General features: G+C 42.1%; 3 protein-coding genes across 3 annotated transcripts in view; 1 reads left to right on the top strand and 2 right to left on the bottom strand.

The window, feature by feature from the left end:
- The first annotated feature begins 4,334 nt into the window (after positions 1 to 4,334).
- hspa8b (heat shock protein family A (Hsp70) member 8b) lies at positions 4,335 to 10,146 on the top strand. The gene is made up of 9 exons (XM_083637610.1): positions 4,335 to 4,450; positions 5,937 to 6,146; positions 6,235 to 6,440; positions 6,900 to 7,052; positions 7,490 to 8,045; positions 8,187 to 8,389; positions 8,568 to 8,766; positions 8,891 to 9,123; positions 9,619 to 10,146. The coding sequence occupies exons 2-9, from the start codon at positions 5,942 to 5,944 to the stop codon at positions 9,814 to 9,816; spliced, it is 1,953 nt and encodes a 650-aa protein (XP_083493736.1). The 5' UTR covers positions 4,335 to 4,450; positions 5,937 to 5,941; the 3' UTR covers positions 9,817 to 10,146.
- A 268-nt stretch (positions 10,147 to 10,414) lies between these two features.
- lim2.3 (lens intrinsic membrane protein 2.3) lies at positions 10,415 to 12,970 on the bottom strand (the record flags this gene model as incomplete). Its single annotated transcript, XM_083637227.1, has 4 exons — positions 10,415 to 10,476; positions 12,087 to 12,221; positions 12,320 to 12,469; positions 12,796 to 12,970. 4 exons carry the CDS (start codon positions 12,968 to 12,970, stop codon positions 10,415 to 10,417), a joined length of 522 nt encoding a protein of 173 aa, XP_083493353.1.
- A 3,774-nt stretch (positions 12,971 to 16,744) lies between these two features.
- LOC310776532 (roundabout homolog 2) overlaps positions 16,745 to 18,177 on the bottom strand; it is a gene marked incomplete at both ends in the record, with an annotated part of 108,939 nt that continues 107,506 nt past the window's right edge. The window contains 3 exons of the mRNA XM_083636713.1: positions 16,745 to 16,756; positions 17,416 to 17,737; positions 17,858 to 17,910. Coding sequence (XP_083492839.1) covers positions 16,745 to 16,756; positions 17,416 to 17,737; positions 17,858 to 17,910 — 387 coding nt within the window. The remainder of the gene's footprint in view (positions 16,757 to 17,415; positions 17,738 to 17,857; positions 17,911 to 18,177) is intronic.

Below are 18,177 nucleotides of genomic sequence, written 5' to 3'. Positions count from 1 at the left end.
TTTCCCCAATAGAATCTTCCCCATGGGATCTTCTCTCTATCTCTATCTATCTATCTCTCTGTCTCTCTGTCTCTCTCTCTCTCTCTCTCTCTGCTGTTCCCCCTCTCTGTGTCTCTCTCTCTCTCTGTTGTTCTCCCTCTCTGTCTCTCTCTCTCTCTCTCTGTTGTTCTCTCTCTCTTGCTCTCTCTCTCTCATTGTCTCTATGTCTCTCTCTCTGTCTCTCTGTGTCTCTTGCTCTCTCTGTGTCTCTCTTTTTCCCTCCCTCTCTCTCACTCCTAAAGACGAAATGATGCCAGACTCAACTTTTACCACTGCTAAACTGCCATTGTATGAACTGGCATTGTAATAAGATTATGTAACCCTTGACTCCTAAAAAACGCTGCACAGCTGTCTCTCTCAGCCCAGCCACCAGAATAAAATGTCGCCAATGAACATTTCTGAACCAAAATACGTTGTACAGTATATCAGGTTTCTAGATCAATATTAACATTATACATGTCATACAATCCTGGGACTCTCATGTTGAAGTACGTCGCTAGCGCCTAAGGATGAAGGGGTGGGACTGGCAGACCTGTAGCATCCCCATGATTGACAGGTCGCCTGTCCAGTGATTGCGCAACTCGCCGTTCACGGACCAAAATCGCTGTCTCGTGCGAGTAGGGGTGGGAATCGCCAAGTAACACACGATACGATACTATCACGATACTTGGCCCCTCGATAATGATGGTATCACGATACAACGATTCTGCGATAATCGATACATTGCAAGACATTTCTGTAACACTTTCTTTGAAGGGGTGTTCATAATGCTGTCATGACACTGTCATAACCATGACACAACACCTGTCATGAACATTAAGGAGGCTTTATGAATGTTTATGACTGTTGTCATTAAATGTCATCCAGTAAATTATGTCACTGTTAATGCAAAGTTGACATTGTTTCACTTTCAGATGTCTTCGTTATGACAACTATATGTCTTGGTGACATAATTTACCAAATGACACTTAATGACAACAGTCATTATGAACACCCCTTCAAAGAAAGTGTTACCGAAATGTCATCTACGATACATCACGATATCTGTGTAACTGAGAGGGAAATTACCAAAAAGCAGGAATTATGTATTTATTCATAGAATTGACATGAAACAATGTACAACGAAGTGCAGACTGCATAGTGCCTCTTTAACACACACTGACTGCAGCTTGTCCACGACTCCACGTGTGAAGTCAAAATGTTTAAAGGAAGGATCCAAAATGATGCCTCAGTAAAATCTTTTAAACCTGTGTAAATTAGGTTTACAGGGAAAAAAGAATGCAAAAAAAAGAACGCAAAAATACACATTTCAGGATAAAATTTGTCACGATATGGCATCACAATATGGTATCACAATAAGCGGCCAGTGTATCGATAATGTATCTCAAGAGGGAGTATCACGATATATCAATATTTCGATAGTTTGTCCCACCCCGAGCTGTCTGAAAACCAAGATGGCAGCAGACACACTTGGGCTTCAAAACGTGAGTCCAGTGAGAGAGAGAAGATGTTTTATTTCGGTGTATAGGCTGAGGATGACAGGTTGTGTTTACAGAAACTCTGAAGGGCTGGGTTAGATCTAGTTCATCCACTCTAATATTGCTCCTGACAAACCGGTTTGCTGGGAGTAATGTTTGAGGATAATGGTTTTAAGTATGACTATGCTTAAACTGTGATGGAAAGTGTGTTGATGTCGATGACATGGGTGATGATCATGAAGTTGATTCCAACCATTAGTCAGCCCTAAAACATGGAATGGTGCTGTGTCTCATGTAGCCTATACTTTTTTTATGTATTTATTTTGTTGTTTTGTTTTTCTTTGCATTTTCTTCCTTTCTTTTATGTTGCTGATTGTTTTGTCTTTATCTATGAAATGTCACAAATAAAAATTCTAAAAACCAATGGGCATCACGGTGAGTCCGTCCATGTTTTTTAAAGGTCTACAGCAGACCTGGGCAACTGGCGGCCCGCGGGCCACATGCGGCCCGTGAGCGCCACCTGTCTGGCACGCGCTGGAAATGCTTTATTTATTATTTTTATTGTGCACCTGAATGCAACATGCAAGATACCCGCTGAATAAGTGTCCAAATGTTCATGTAATTCTGGCCAATAATCCACTTCTGTTATAACATTTCAGTCTGGAATATGGAATATCTTTCAATAATCTTTATGACTAAAAGTACATGTACTTGCAAGTAAATGTAAATAATTAACTTGTTGGTTTTGGATTTTTGGGTTTTGGAGTTGGAAAAAAACATTTTGGCTAGTGGAAATTCTAATTGGCTGTTAAATACCAGCCATATTGGCAGGTGGTCAAAAAAGTTAATTTCAAGCCCTGCAGGGAGAGCAGGTGGTGAGAGAGGTTAGTGAGAAAAGGATCAAATATTGGTGGTTAAGACTGAATAATGACATCACAACTGTTAATTTAAAATTAGTTATTCCTCTAAACCTGACTTCAAATGCCACAAATTATTTTGCGCCGGGGCCGTTCGGCCCCCAACCCTCAGCAAAATCTGGCCCTTTGGTAGCGAGGACATTTTTTTGTGGTCCTCTCTATCCTCAAAGTTCCCATGACAATATTTGTTCGGCCCCCGGCAACAATGGGTTTCTCATGTGGCCCCCCATGAAAAATAATTGCCCACCCCTGGTCTACAGTATGACACACACACCTCACTCCCATTCTTGCCTCCATGGTAACCCCCACACCGAGAAACTTTCTCCCATAAACAGGCACAAACATGGGTCCCCCAGAAATACACCCTCCATCAGACAGTTCTCGGGATATGCGAAAGACACAGACAGAGAGCACACAGACATAGATTCCTTGCTTTATAGTAGCCTATGATACTGTTATTGTTACTGTTGTTCTTTAACATGTTCAGACATTAATTTTGTAATATGGCTGAAAGTTTTCATGTGTAGTATTGGGCCTATGTCATTTCTTTATGGTTACTAAAGAAATCCTACCGGTCACGTCAGTTTTGACAAAGAACACAACAGATGTTATTTTGTGCCACTATTTAAAAATTTGAAACGGTTTCAAAACACATGTCCTTGTTAAAATGGACACTTTGAAAGTAGTCTGTGATAAATGGCACAATGTCTCATCTGAGTATTTTTTTATAGTCAAAATAATCATGTTTTTTTGTCCTTTTTTTTAAACTCTCAGGTCAATGAGGCCTACCATAAATAGCAAAATATAGAAATTAAAATTATTATGGATTCAATGGGGCAGTCTTTTTTGACCGGGAAATCAAAATGAATTAACATGAAACGTATGCAGGAGGGATATCCTGTCTTCCTATTTGCATTTGCTACATTCTATAACTTCACTACCACACAATGATTCAGCAATTGTCCAGGTACTGCCTGCCACATCTGAGCATTTGAATTTGGTCAATAAATGTAGAAACATAATAATGTGTATTGACTTAGAAGACATGAAGTCCAACGTAGGGATTTGACAACATTTTCAAAAACCTAAAAAGCTTTTTTAGGTTCCCTTGAGCCTAATTGCCAAATTAGGTCAGGTCCTTGCAGCGTCATTCAGCCTGAAAGAACATTTGATATTTGATCTAGCTTTTTAATAGAACTAACAGAACTCCTCAAACACAAGACACTTGTGTTGCCCTTACAGGAGGGGAACAATATACTGTAGGGGGAATTAACTCTTTCGTGTGTCTGGGCATATAATAAAACAGGTTAATCTCTCACTCATTCTTCAGTCGGGAGAAAATGCGTTATGGATACTGATTCATAAATATAGATGACACCGTTGCTCTCTGTGGTGATATTATTGTTGCATATTGTGATGCTGGGAGACACATCCCAGAGATAACACACACACACACACACACACACACACACACACACAGACACACACACACACACACACACACACACACACACACACACACACACACACACACACACACACACACACACACACACACACACACACACACACACACACACAAATGGCAGATGGTCACAGTATCAATAATTGTCAATTGTGTTTTTAGGTGAACAATACATTAAGAGCCACCACAAGGGGGCATACTACTATAAGGAGGTAGGACAACAATTATTATTATTATTATTATTATTATTATTACCTTTATACATTTTCCTATATGCTTTTCAAATGAATTTAGTGTATTACATAATGCAAATCTAAGAACATGTTTTGTCCGTTTTGTCCCATCCCTGACAGTCTGAATTTGGATTGGCTGTGAAATGATTGGCATGTGATTGGCTGAAACGCTTATCCTGTTCTAGATTGTTCTGTGTGGAATGTTCTCAAGCCACTGAAGCCAGCAGGCAGCAGCAGCGCAGTTTCATTCAGAGAACTGGGAGAAAGAGGAAGAGGCGCAACTCTGCTGACAAAGGACACATTCTGAATTTAACAAAGGTAATGTTGTATTGCCATTTGAGCCAGCAGATAAATATTACGTTAGCAAAGTTTTAGTCAATGTTAAATACTGAGATAACCTGCTAAGTCATCTGCATCTTGGCAATTTCCGTTGTCGCACTGGATGCTAACGTTAGCGTTAGTTAGGTTAGCTTGGGAGCAAGCTGAGAAATAAAGTTAGCCAGCATAGAAAACAAAATTATCTAGCACTTGCAGTAAGAGATGGACAGCTAACAGGCTGGTGCTGCCCAGTCAGACCCATATGAGTCAGACTGGGGCTTTGCTTGCTGTCTGTTGCTCAGTTCACGGAGATCTGTCATGTCAGCACTTGCCGGTTAGCTGGCTAACGTAACTGGTGCTTGCTGCTAGCTTGAAGGCTTGGCCTTCTCGCTCATACTGAGCATTAGCATTGCATTAGCTAATGCTCAGTTAGGCCTTACTCTGCTAGCCGGGCGCTTCTCGCTCATACTGAGCATTAGCATTGCATTAGCTAATGCTCAGTATGAGCGAGAAGCGCCCGGCTAGCAGGTAAGGCTTGGCCTGGTCTCGCAGTGCCAGCCGTAAATGATATCTACTCCGTCACTGGAAACTTGATGACGTCGACGGTGGATCTGACTACGCGAGACTAGGCTTGGCTTGACGACGGAATGTTCCAGCAATTTCTCAACCACGCAACTCCAGGAAATGGCACGCCCTCGTCTTACACTGTAGCTATTGTGAAACAGCTTTGATGCAGCATGCACTTACAGTTGTATAGTATATAACGTTAATGAATGCCTATATTATGACTTCAATAACGTTAAATGGGTTGACATTGTGCTGATGGGCTGCTAGTACTGTAGTAACACTGAACACTAACCCTGCCATAATAAAGACAGCTGTTGTGTTGCCAAAGCTGTCAGAAGTCAGAGGCTTGAAAACAGGTGGTGGGGACCTTCTTTGACAATTTGATTCCACTTTATCCTCTAATAATAATAGCATCATGCACCATACATACAGAAGTGTTTCTTGGTAGCCACTTAGGTCAGTGTAGCCACCCTAGTGCCTAGAGAAGCCATTTATTAAAAAAGGACTGTATAGTAGATTACTGTGCTTTTGAGTGTGGCATTTATCGTCTTTCAGTGGGATTATATTGTGATGATAAGGTGATTTTAGGATATCAAGACGCACAATTCTGAACTGAGCAGAAGCCAATTTTATTTCGATACTCAGACAAAATGAAATATCGTGAAACTTTAATTTTAGTTTGACTCCAAAGTCCAAACATTACCATTCGATTCAATATGATGAACATTAATTCAGTTATTTAGATAATTTTTAATGTGAGCCATATAACATTATGGTTGATGATGATATAGGGAAGGGAAAAAAAACATTATCATGATATTGATTTTAACCATATCGTCCAGCCCTAGGCTATTGAGTTATCGACATTTTCAGCAATGTACCAGAATTTAACAATCTAATTACTTTCCCATTATCCCAGGAACCATGTCAAAGGGACCAGCTGTTGGCATTGACCTGGGCACCACCTACTCTTGTGTAGGGGTGTTTCAGCACGGCAAAGTGGAAATCATTGCCAATGACCAGGGCAACAGGACCACACCCAGTTATGTTGCCTTCACAGACTCAGAGAGGCTAATTGGGGATGCAGCCAAGAATCAGGTGGCCATGAACCCCACCAACACAGTATTTGGTAAGAAAACTTTATTGCACAAAGTAGAAGTACAGGCAGTGAGCTCTGCATACATTTGCTTATTCATCTCCTTTTATTCTCCACTCAGATGCAAAGCGTCTAATTGGACGGCGGTTCGATGACGCTGTCGTCCAGGCAGACATGAAGCACTGGCCATTTGACGTAATTAATGATTCAACCCGACCCAAAGTACAAGTGGAGTACAAGGGCGAGACCAAGGCCTTCTACCCAGAGGAGATCTCCTCCATGGTGCTGGTCAAAATGAAAGAGATCGCAGAGGCCTACCTTGGCAAAGTAAGCTTGCATCCTTAATTTATACATCTTATTTGTTCATTAAATTATTACATACAGTATATATATACAGTATATATTTTTTTTTATAGATGTATATATTTTTTATTTGGAGCAGAGGGTCTAGGTCACAGGTCCACATACGCAATATACTGTACACCTCAAAAACACATTTGTTTCAGTTTCTAAATCATTGCATAAACAATGCACCACCGGAAGTTGCCAAGTTGTTTATCAAAGTCCACTGTTTTAGATGCACTGTTCCCAACATGCAAATGTGAACAAATCCTGTGTAATTTGTGTCTTGTTATTTTGTTTAAACAAAGTAGAAATCTGTCTGCTCTCATTTAAGTAAATATTGTATGACAAAAAACAGACTTGGAACAATTGGTCATATTCACAGAATCACAGTTAACTTGTCAATGTCTCATTAAGTAAGTTGTAACTATTTCCCTCCTGCAGACGGTGACCAGTGCTGTGGTAACTGTGCCTGCCTACTTCAACGACTCTCAGCGTCAGGCCACTAAAGATGCAGGGACCATCTCTGGGCTTAATGTCCTCCGTATCATCAACGAGCCAACGGCTGCTGCTATTGCTTATGGCCTAGACAAAAAGGTGAAATAATTCATAAGCTAAAGCTTCCTATATAATGCATACTTTACTTTGATTATAGATAGATAGATTAGAGGTGACAGTGTTTTTTGTAGTAAGTTGCATGCTAAAGGCCCTATCTATAATTGCACTAGCCTATTAGCTCACCCTTTTGAAAGACTATCACTGCTTTTAAGGGTTTGTTAACATAATGATTTATAGGATTTAAGTCTTCTTTTTATTTCTGACAGCTTAACAGTTTTTTGACAGTTTCACATGGAATTTAAGACTCTAGAATATTTGTAACCACTGGAGTACAATATACCTGTATTTTTGATGTTTTGATAGATTAAAGTTTCAAAAAGCTTATTTTCCACCTACATCCAAGTCTTCAAGAGTACTAGTGAATATACCCAATATTTAGATGGTCAAATAAATTTCAGATTGTATTTAATTTACAGGTTGGAGCTGAACGAAATGTCCTTATCTTTGATCTGGGCGGTGGCACATTTGATGTCTCCATCCTGACTATTGAAGATGGGATCTTCGAGGTGAAGTCCACAGCAGGGGATACACACTTGGGTGGAGAAGACTTCGACAACCGCATGGTCAACCACTTCATCTCCGAGTTCAAACGCAAGTACAAGAAAGACATCAGCGACAACAAGCGGGCTGTGCGTCGTCTACGCACAGCTTGCGAGAGGGCCAAGCGCACCTTGTCTTCCAGCACTCAGGCCAGCATTGAGATTGATTCTCTGTACGAGGGCGTCGATTTCTACACCTCCATCACCAGGGCCCGCTTTGAGGAGCTCAACGCAGACCTGTTCCGAGGCACCCTGGACCCCGTGGAGAAGTCTCTCCGTGACGCAAAAATGGACAAGGCCCAGATCCACGACATTGTCCTGGTGGGAGGCTCCACTCGTATCCCCAAGATCCAGAAGCTGCTGCAGGACTTTTTCAATGGGAAAGAGCTCAATAAGAGCATTAACCCAGATGAAGCTGTGGCCTATGGTGCAGGTATGGCTCCTGTATGCTCTTTTCTTAACATAAAGTCATAACTAACCCATTGCATTTAAAAAAAAATCATCTGACAAATGTGCTTTGCTACAGACAAATTGTTACAGATTTAACTTGACAATCCAACTATTTGTCTTGCAGCTGTGCAGGCCGCCATCTTGTCAGGTGACAAGTCAGAGAATGTGCAGGACCTGCTGCTGCTGGATGTGACACCCTTGTCCCTGGGCATTGAGACTGCTGGAGGAGTCATGACTGTGCTCATCAAAAGGAACACCACCATCCCCACCAAGCAGACCCAGACCTTCACCACCTATTCAGACAACCAGCCTGGTGTGCTCATTCAGGTATGACTCCCGTCTTCTTTTGCCTTGGCTGGTTGTAACAAGTAGGCAGCCATGAAATCGTACAAATCAAGATAACGACTGTATTTTCAGATTTCAATATATGACACATAATTTAAAAACTTACTATCTGCACTTTCATTAAAAAGAAATATGACTTGACCTGAGATTTTGCCGGCAGGTGTATGAGGGTGAAAGAGCCATGACCAAAGACAACAACCTTCTGGGGAAGTTTGAGCTGGTTGGAATCCCACCAGCCCCCAGAGGAGTTCCTCAGATTGAAGTGACCTTTGATATTGACGCCAACGGCATCATGAATGTGTCTGCGGTTGACAAGAGCACTGGCAAGGAGAACAAGATCACAATCACCAATGACAAAGGTAAACTGTAAAGGACTTTGCTCAAGACATTGTGAAATTTGACTTCACCATCACCCTTCACCCTCTTCTTCACTTTTTCAGCACCTTTCTAACAAAATCCATCCTTTGTTCTGCCACACGTCAGGTCGCTTGAGTAAGGAGGACATTGAGCGCATGGTCCAGGAAGCGGAGAAGTACAAGTCTGAGGATGACGTGCAGAGAGACAAGGTGTCTTCCAAGAACGGCCTGGAGTCTTACTCCTTCAATATGAAGTCGACAGTGGAGGATGAGAAGTTGAAGGGCAAGATCAGCGATGAGGACAAACAGAAGATCCTGGACAAGTGTAACGAGGTCATCAGCTGGCTGGATAAAAACCAGGTATGAATTAGGTGGATGCATGATGCAATGTGACAATCAAAGATTACACTGTGCACTACCAGTTGAAAGTTTTTGATACATGTTTTTCTTTATTTGTGCTCTTTTTCAAATTTTAGAATGATGGTAAAGGCATCAAAACTATGAAATAACACATGGAGTAATCAAAAGAGTGTTAAACAAATGAAAACGGTCTTATTTTCTGATTCTTTAAAGTAAATACCCTTTGCCTTGATGGGAAGGCATAAATTCAAACATGGGCATCAACTCCACTGTCTAAAAAGACTAATTTCAAGCTTTTAAGCACAAGCCTGACTTCAAGATGAAAAACAGTACATTAAATCAGCTGTGTCCAAACATTGACTGGTAGTACAGTATATTTTCAGATCTCTCCAGATGCAGTGTGGGTGTTGCCAGCTTTTTTAACATGTGCTTAAACAAACATCAGTCCGGTATCAGATTGACATTTCAGTTCAGCTGATTTCTCTCTGTTCTTAGTCTGCAGAAAAGGACGAGTTTGAGCATCAGCAGAAGGAGCTGGAGAAGGTGTGTAACCCCATCATCACCAAGCTGTACCAGAGCGCTGGGGGAATGCCAGAGGGGATGCCAGGTGGGATGCCAGGTGGCTTTCCGGGGGCGGGCGCTGCTCCCGGAGGAGGAGGATCCTCCGGCCCCACCATCGAAGAGGTCGATTAAACCATCAGTTTTCCTCTTCCCTCTTTTGCGGTTGGTGTGAAGAGTGACCCCCTTGACAACAGTGCTGAATTATCTAAAATCATTATATCCAGAATCATTAACCAACCTGTTTTATGGGATACATTCATTATGCTACGCTAAAAGCAACAACCCCTTTTTCAGTGAGCGTTCTCTCCTACGGTAAAGTGTCCATCTTGCGTTCTGTTAAACCAGTTCATGTTTACATTCCCATGGATTGCATGTTTTTCTTTGTGAGTTGGTCTACTCCACACAGTTGAAATGGTACTGTAGCTATTGCACTAAAATAAAGTTGATTTTTTTGAATTCTGATTCATCCTCATGTTTCATCATTTTTACTATAACACTTATTTGGATGAACTTCTCTGCTATTGATTTTGGATGTTGTCGCTGCTATTTTTGTTAGCATAGAGAAAACGTTTTTTAACTGATGACAAACAAATGTTTTGGATATTCCCATTTATTTTGCTTATTCTTCATTCATTGTCCAGGTTAACAGGAAAAGTGTAGGAAAGTTCACAGGGATATTGGTTACTCTTGGCCGTAAATAATGGACCAGTGTGTGCACGTGTTTGGCAGATCAACGTGAGTTAGAGTTTCTTGGGCATTCATGCATCCTGTAGGCACACATGTAGAAGATACCTAGAAAGAGAGAAATCCAGGTTATACAAATCACAAAGATGTGCATTATTCCGATTACAAATATGTAGGCTTATCAGAAACCAAATCAGAAAAAATGTATTGATCCCTGAGGGGAATTTGAGTAAATATTAGCTATGTTTAAACATTTGAATGACGCCCAGTTGGTTCCTGCCTAGAGGTTTGCAGGTGTCCATGTGATGTTAAAAACATACCTGAGATACCTCAGGCAACTCCGGTTTGCAACAACCACCTATTTCTGCCTGCTAAGTCAGACCCTTACTATTCACTTTTAGAGGGAAGAGGTCTCTGCCGCCTAGGAGACTTGTATATAGACGGTGTGTTTGCCAGCTTCGATCAACTTCATACTGTTTTTAACCTACCCTGTTCAGATTTTCTTCGGTACTTTCAGCTACGAAACTTCGGTAGAACCCACTCCCCTCTATTTCCTCAAATCCCGCCTCCCAGTGGAATAGATCTACTGCTTAAGGCAGACATTCTATCCAGGGGCCATGTCTCCTATTTCTATGATCTCCTCTCTCCAGTGAATGTGGTGGCCATCAATAAAAGCAGAGAGAGCTGGGAAAGTGAACTGCAGACGTCCTTCTCAGACAACTTCTGGGAGGAAGCCTTGCGAGGCGTCAACTCTTCTTCTAGTTCTGCCAGACTTAGCCTGATACAGTTTAAAGTAGTACACAGACTTCACTATAGTAAGGCCAAACTGGCTAAATTCTACCCAGATAAAGTGGTTGATGAATGTGAGAGATGCTCACAAGCACCTTGTAACTTGACTCATATGTTCTGGACTTGTCCCAAACTATCTGGTTTCTGGTACTCCTTTTTTAATACGTGTTCGGACATTCTGAAGGTGAGAATCTGTCCATCCCCTCATATTGCAATCTTTGGTAGACCACCGGATGAGCTAGATATGTCGGTCACCCAATCCAATGTTATCGCTTTTGCCTCGTTAATTGCTCGTAGGAGGATTCTTTTTCTTTGGAAAACCTCTCAGCCACCTTCATTTAAAGCTTGGCTTGAAGACATTTTATTTTTGCTTAAATTGGAAAAAATTAAATTCACCCTTCGGGGCTCCTCTGACAAATTTTATTCACATTGGAGACCGCTGATCGAATACGTAGATGGTCTCCCCCCAGACGACGTGGCTCCATAGAACAAGGGCCTGGGCCCTCCCAGGGATGGACGAATACCTTGCTGCCTGCCCACCACACTCACAGCCGCGCAGTGTTTTTTTGGCCTCATGAGACCGAAATAGGCCAACTTGACCCAGATGCTTGCAAGTATAAACTTTGACAACTTGAGTTATTACTGTTTTCATTGTTATATTACCCCCTACTGTATGTATGTGTATATATGCATGTACATATGAATATGTGTACGTATGTATCTTATTATTCTTATTTTATTTTATTATCTAATTTTATTTATTTTTTCTGTTGGAATGGGATTGGGTTGTGGGGAGGCAAAGGAGGGTGGATGTGTTGGTTGCGATGTTTCAATGTGAAAAAAAAAGAAAGAAAATTACACTGGTTACTGTACTGTAATGCCAATGCTCCCTGCTCAAAAATAAATATTATAAAAAAAAAAAAACATACCTGAGAAGAATGTGAGCACCACAGCCACCCAGCCCATTATATAGGACCAGGAGAATCGCCAGCTCCCATAGCGTTTACCATAGTAGTTCACTGTCACTCCTGTGTAGACGGCCATTGCCAGCAACACAAAGAAGCCTGCAGAGAGAGGATAAGACCATAAAGTTTAACTGTCTTCATATCAAAGCTGCATCAGAGAGGCTCACACGAGGCCATACTGTTAGAGCGGAGCTTACAGGAGATGAAGAAGAGGATGCCAGCTGCGAATGTCTTGTCAAACCCATCAAAGGAGGAGTAGTGGATGAAGGCCATGACGCCGATCACGATGCCGATGAAACAAGCCAGCAGGGAAAGAATCATGAAGGCCCGGGTTGCATCCCAGTACGCTGGAGGTGAGAGAAACAAGAGTGCACGCCTGAGATCTGGGACACTACATTAGCAAGCGTGTCTAAAGACACTATTATGCCTAAGGACTTGTGATACATGAATGCAGTCTGTTAACATAGCTTTCCTACTGTACCTAAAAGACATTTGGAGGTATCTGAAAGATCTCTTTATAACATTTACCAAACCACTTTTTCACAATATTAGATTTTCGACTATCAACCAGCCCAACAAAGCCTTACACTAAGAACCCACGTTCCTTAGTGGTGAAAGGGAACTGAGGATGAATAAGCAATGGAGGAGATCCTTTGGAATCTTGCTCTCTTACCAATGCTGTCTGTGTGTGTCATGCATTTCCCAGGCACACAGTAACGCCACAGGCCCTGGTGCATGTAATTGTTGGAGGTACGGTACTGCATCCAGTAGTCAGTTGCCGTGGAGACAATGAGGAGTATATTCCCGACTCCGGCACAGAACAGGCCGCCTCCCATGAAGCTGTACATCCTGCCAAACACAAGCACTAACACAGAGGAACAGAGCGGGTAAGGGCCTTGCCACATCTGCCGCCCAGCTACACCAATTAGGGCAGGTATTCCCTGTTAAAGAATAACACTGGTCATGAATAAAACAACATCCACATACATTCAGTGAGGATACATGTTATCATAGAGCCGAGTAGGAATGTCTTGGACAATAACAATGAGAGAAACTTTGTAAGATGGGTGGACAGGTCTACACGGTACAAAAATCCAGCAACGGAAGAAAAAACATAGTCTATATCTATGTCAAATTATACAGTATTGTATACACACTGAATTTCACATATTCCAGGTTTTTATATTACCTACCTTTATTTTTTTTCCACAGAAAAGGTCAGAGATTCCAATATCACAGGGTTGTCAAAGCACAGAGGAGCCCGATATTGTCCAGGGTGTCAGGAAAGTTTTGTTTGTGCATAGGAAACCCAGTGAACACACGGCCCCATGGAACAATGAAGCATGCTGAGCCACAACCAATCACAGAGGATGAGTTTTGTGTTTTAGGGAATCTGCTGAAAACACAAAACTGGCAAAGCGCTGTGCACGTCTCACTAATACTGATGACACAGGGCTTTCAATTCAAAATGCTGCACAACCACACACAGTAAACCAATAGTCTGCAATAGGCTTAGCTGTAGTGTTGCTGGAAAAGTTAATTTAACAAAGATTATTTTACAATTGGTCAAATTTTGAAATGGGTCTTTGGACATTTTGAACTTTGTCTATCATTGCCCCTTTTATGTTAATGCAAAAGCAACAGTTGATCATTGAAGGTCACACAGAATGTAATGATTATTCAGTCTTTTTTCCTTTTTTTTTTTTAACCCCATAGCTTTCAAATACAATTCTCTGTTATGACCATGTGTGAATTACCCTCATATACGGTAGGTACAGTACATTGAAACTCAAATCCTATTTTGAAATCAGATTCAGGCATGTAGCATAAAATAACGAGATGCGGCATTTTCATGTCCTTTTATCCCACATAATCAACTGTGGAGAGAAATAGTTGGGCTAATTAATGAATAATACATTTAGTGGCACATTTTAACCGTTTCAAGGCCTTTAATTGCCCCGCAGCTTTCTTAGTGGAACTTGTACAGATGAAAACTTGCCCAGATATTTATAACACACAACAAAGGAAGTGAACATGGACACAATAGGACAAGAAGATACATTCAACATGCTTGGAAGAGCAGAGCATAAGGAGCAGGGAAGTAGGTTGCTAATGATTACAGTTGTGGATTGTGCAGCTTGGGGGAAGAAGCTGGGATACATGTTTGTTTTTCTACAACATGTACTTAGGAAGGATAAATGCTATTTACGAACCTAATTTGCAATTCATTTACAAAATTACAGCAACACAAATAATCCCCACTGCACCAATGGGTTCTCCTTGATTGATGTTGCCTTTTGATTTTGGGACATTACCTTATTACAATTACTGAGGGCCAAAACACATGGGCTCACCAAGCAGCACGGTCACCATGCATGTTTCTCTTACTACCACTAGATGGTGCCTTTTATCAAGTCTTCCAACAAAGGGAACACAACTCCAGAGGGCATTTTGGACTCTAAACAGCTGGATTCTCTCTCACATCAAAATGTCCAGAGCCACAGATGGTCTAACCAGAAGCACAATGTGTGTTCACTATGCTATGCCAGTCTTTATCTGCTCAATCAGGCAATAATGAGACACTATCTTAACCTTAACACTATCTGTGCCTAGCTTGATCTATGTGATTGTTCGCACCACCAGCAGATATTGATAATGTGATGGTCTATTGTATTTTGTTTTGTCCCACTTCCAGGTCCAATCAGAGCACAGAGTCAGATACAGAGCAGCACCTGTGGAGCTGGCAGGGATTCAGTGACTTCAGCAGAGTAAACTCTTGCTGCTTGAACCTGGATCCTACAGTCTCTCTAATAAATGGCCAGCCTGCCACCGGGTATGTCAACACAGGTATGCACTGTTTGTACTATGATGTGTACTGTATGATGTTAAGATAGACACTTTCACTCTATAAATGTCTGAATACATCACATTTCAAATGCATTCATGTCTAAAAAAAAAATCACTTTCTACAGCACAAGAGAAACACCCCCCCCCCCCCCCTCTCTCTCTCTCTCTCTCTCTCACACACACACACACACACACACGCGCGCGCACACACACACACACACACACACACACACACACACACAAAGTGGTATATTCCTCATTGTGTGTGTGGACAGATGTGAAGTGGCCTCTGTGTGGCTGTTTGAGCTGAGCAGTGGAGACCCTAATCCATGCTACAGTCCTCAAAGCCTAAACTAGTAGAACCCCTAACCCCTTTAAATGGAATGGGATTACCATGATCCTCTAGCCTGGTGGGACCTAGTGATCCAACTCACTTCCACCTCATGCAGCTGCTTTCCTGCCAAATTTTACTCTGCCGTCACCCAAGATCGACACGACACGAGAGAGAAGCATTCCGCTCTGTCATATCCAAGAATCGAAGCAATAAAACATGGGTAACCTCCTCTCCTTTGCTATATCTGATATATTATAAAAGCCCCAGGATATTTCACAATATTGTCTCAGTGGGGCTTGAGACAGCGTTGAAAGGTAGTGCAGCAGATATCAGTGTTGTCATCGCTGACACTGCATTTCTCTGGGAACACTAGATTATGAACTTAAAAGTTCATTTCAGACTCGGCTTTTGGCTCGCATGGAAAGATTTGAGCTCGCACACCTGTCTGTCTGTCTGTCTCTTTCTGCCTTCTGCCAAAACTCCTGGCAAGGAAGCCGGCTTGAGTCACCTCAACACATTACAAATTGTTACAAAAATTATTCTGCTGAAATGATATCGGATAGTCTGTTTCAACATTTTCTGGTAAAATCCAGTTGTATTAATGCTTCCATACAAATTAAACAAAAAAACAGAACCTTGCCTATAATGTTTTATAACTAACTATTTATTTGGAATATGTATTTCAAGCATTGAGAGAAAACAATTTTGTAACAAATATGCTTTATTGGACATTTTAAAAATCTTTGACAGAAGTAACACACTGGTGATCAAGAGGGGTACAGTAGACAATCACAGAGAGAGATGATAAAAACAGTAACACACACACACGCGTGCGCGCACACACACACACGCACACACACACACACACACACACACACACACACACACACACACACACACACACACACACACACACACACACACACACACACACACACACACACACACACACACACACACACACACACACACACACACATCCACATAATGGCTTATCAACACATTTTCTGCCTCATATCTTTTCCAATCTTTCATCCAACAAACATCATGATGAATTCATTTTCAAGTGTAAGTTACATTCAATAATCTGCTGTACAATATGTAATAGTTATATTTCCTTCCCGTTTGCTAAAAATACAATATTCTTTTCCCCCCAGATCCTTTTCAGTACCATATCAGATTGCATCTTTAAAAAGATGCAAAGATGTCTATATACATGTGGAGGCAGGGCAAGAAATCACAAAACATAATGAATAAATTATTAAATAAAAAAATTGAATACAAATAGCAATGAGTGAGAAGGCAGATGGCAAGCCATGACGCTGTCCCTCTTGTCTTCAGTTTTTCATGATACCATGGCAACTGATTGATGATTCGCAAAGACAGGACAGGAAGTCAAGGAAGGATGAGGAGACTGTCATGTTGCGTAATCTGCTTCTGTCTAGATGAGGTTCTGAAAGCAAACAAACACAAGAGAATCAGCAGAGTGCTGTGGTGATTTGTGACAATCCATCCACGTATCGTTTCATTTAAGGGATTGGAAAAGTTCATACATTCTTTACTTAAGTAGAAGTACAGTTACTTGTGTAAAAAAAAGACAAAGTAGAAGTACTGAATCAACTTGTTTACTCAAGTAAAAGTAAAACAAAATTACAGGCTCTAAAATGTAATCAAGTATAAGAGTAAAAAGTATTTCTACGGGCTGTTTCTGTGCAAAGCTATCTGAACCTCACGACATAATAACTAGGGTGGGGACTCTGGAGACGATGAATCGAGCCCACACGGACACGCAGCTCTCCAATTATAGCAGTAGGATTGGCTACTGGTGGTGTATGCTGATGGTATTTAATCTCTGGTCCTGGATTTGTTTGAAACACAGTCACTGAAGAACTAAATCTAGGAAATTAAAATAAATAAACTGACAGTCCTTCAAGTCAGTTTTGGTGGAGCACGAAGTCCTTCATCACTTGTGTTAGTGGGAGGGAGTGGACTTGGTCCAGGCGATGTGTGCCCAGCGCTTTGGCGAATCCGGATCCGACACACGTGGGCCAGACTGGGAGGACATCTCTTGGCCTCCAGAAAGACCCTGAGCACCTCTGGATCCGCCCTCACCTCCAGCTGTGCCTGCTCCCTGATCACCAGGGCCGGGTCCCTGGTCACCAGGAGCAGCTGGACAAAGGCAGCATCGCACCTGTTATGCAGCACCTCAATCAGCAGGCAAAAAGCCGCGGCACGGGTCAGAACGACAGCGGCTTGGAGCAGCAAGCGGAAGCAGTCCAGGTAGTTGCGTTCAGCGCTGATGTAGAGAGGCGTCTTGTCCATGTCAACAGCAGCAACCTGATGAGTTCCTGCAGTATCTCCAGCCTTCCCGCACAGGCAGCCCAGTAGACCGGGGTGTATTTGTATGGGCCGCTTCTGTTGGGGTCGGCCCCGGCTTCCAGGAGGATCCGGACACAGTCCAGGTGACCATTGCGTATGGCCCAGTAGAGAGGCGTGTGCTCTATGATATCAGCTAGGTCTACCTGGGCTCCGTGGGTGATCAGGTAGGTGTGACCCTAGCGTGGCTGCGAACCTCAGAGGGGTGGTGTGCCAGGCTGTCACATAACTCTGTAGGCGGCATCGTAGAGGGGACCAGCAGTTGCTTCAGGTCTGTCAGAGTACATCACCGACTATGTGTTGCCGGAGAGACAGACAGACATCCACGCCTCCAATTAAAGTAATACGATTCGAAGACTATAAAACTTAGCAGATCCCCTCCAAACATGTTTTAAGATGTCGAAAAACTATACTTTGATTAATATGTGTGATATGGTTTTCCCACAAAAAAGATGCACATGATGCGTGAAAGCTGGGAGAGAGCGCGAGATGAGAGAG

The sequence above is a fragment of the Poromitra crassiceps genome (genome assembly GCF_964638095.1).
Source record: "Poromitra crassiceps genome assembly, chromosome: 5".
Taxonomy (NCBI): Eukaryota; Metazoa; Chordata; class Actinopteri; order Beryciformes; family Melamphaidae; genus Poromitra; species Poromitra crassiceps.
This window is presented reverse-complemented; position numbering and strand designations above follow the sequence as displayed.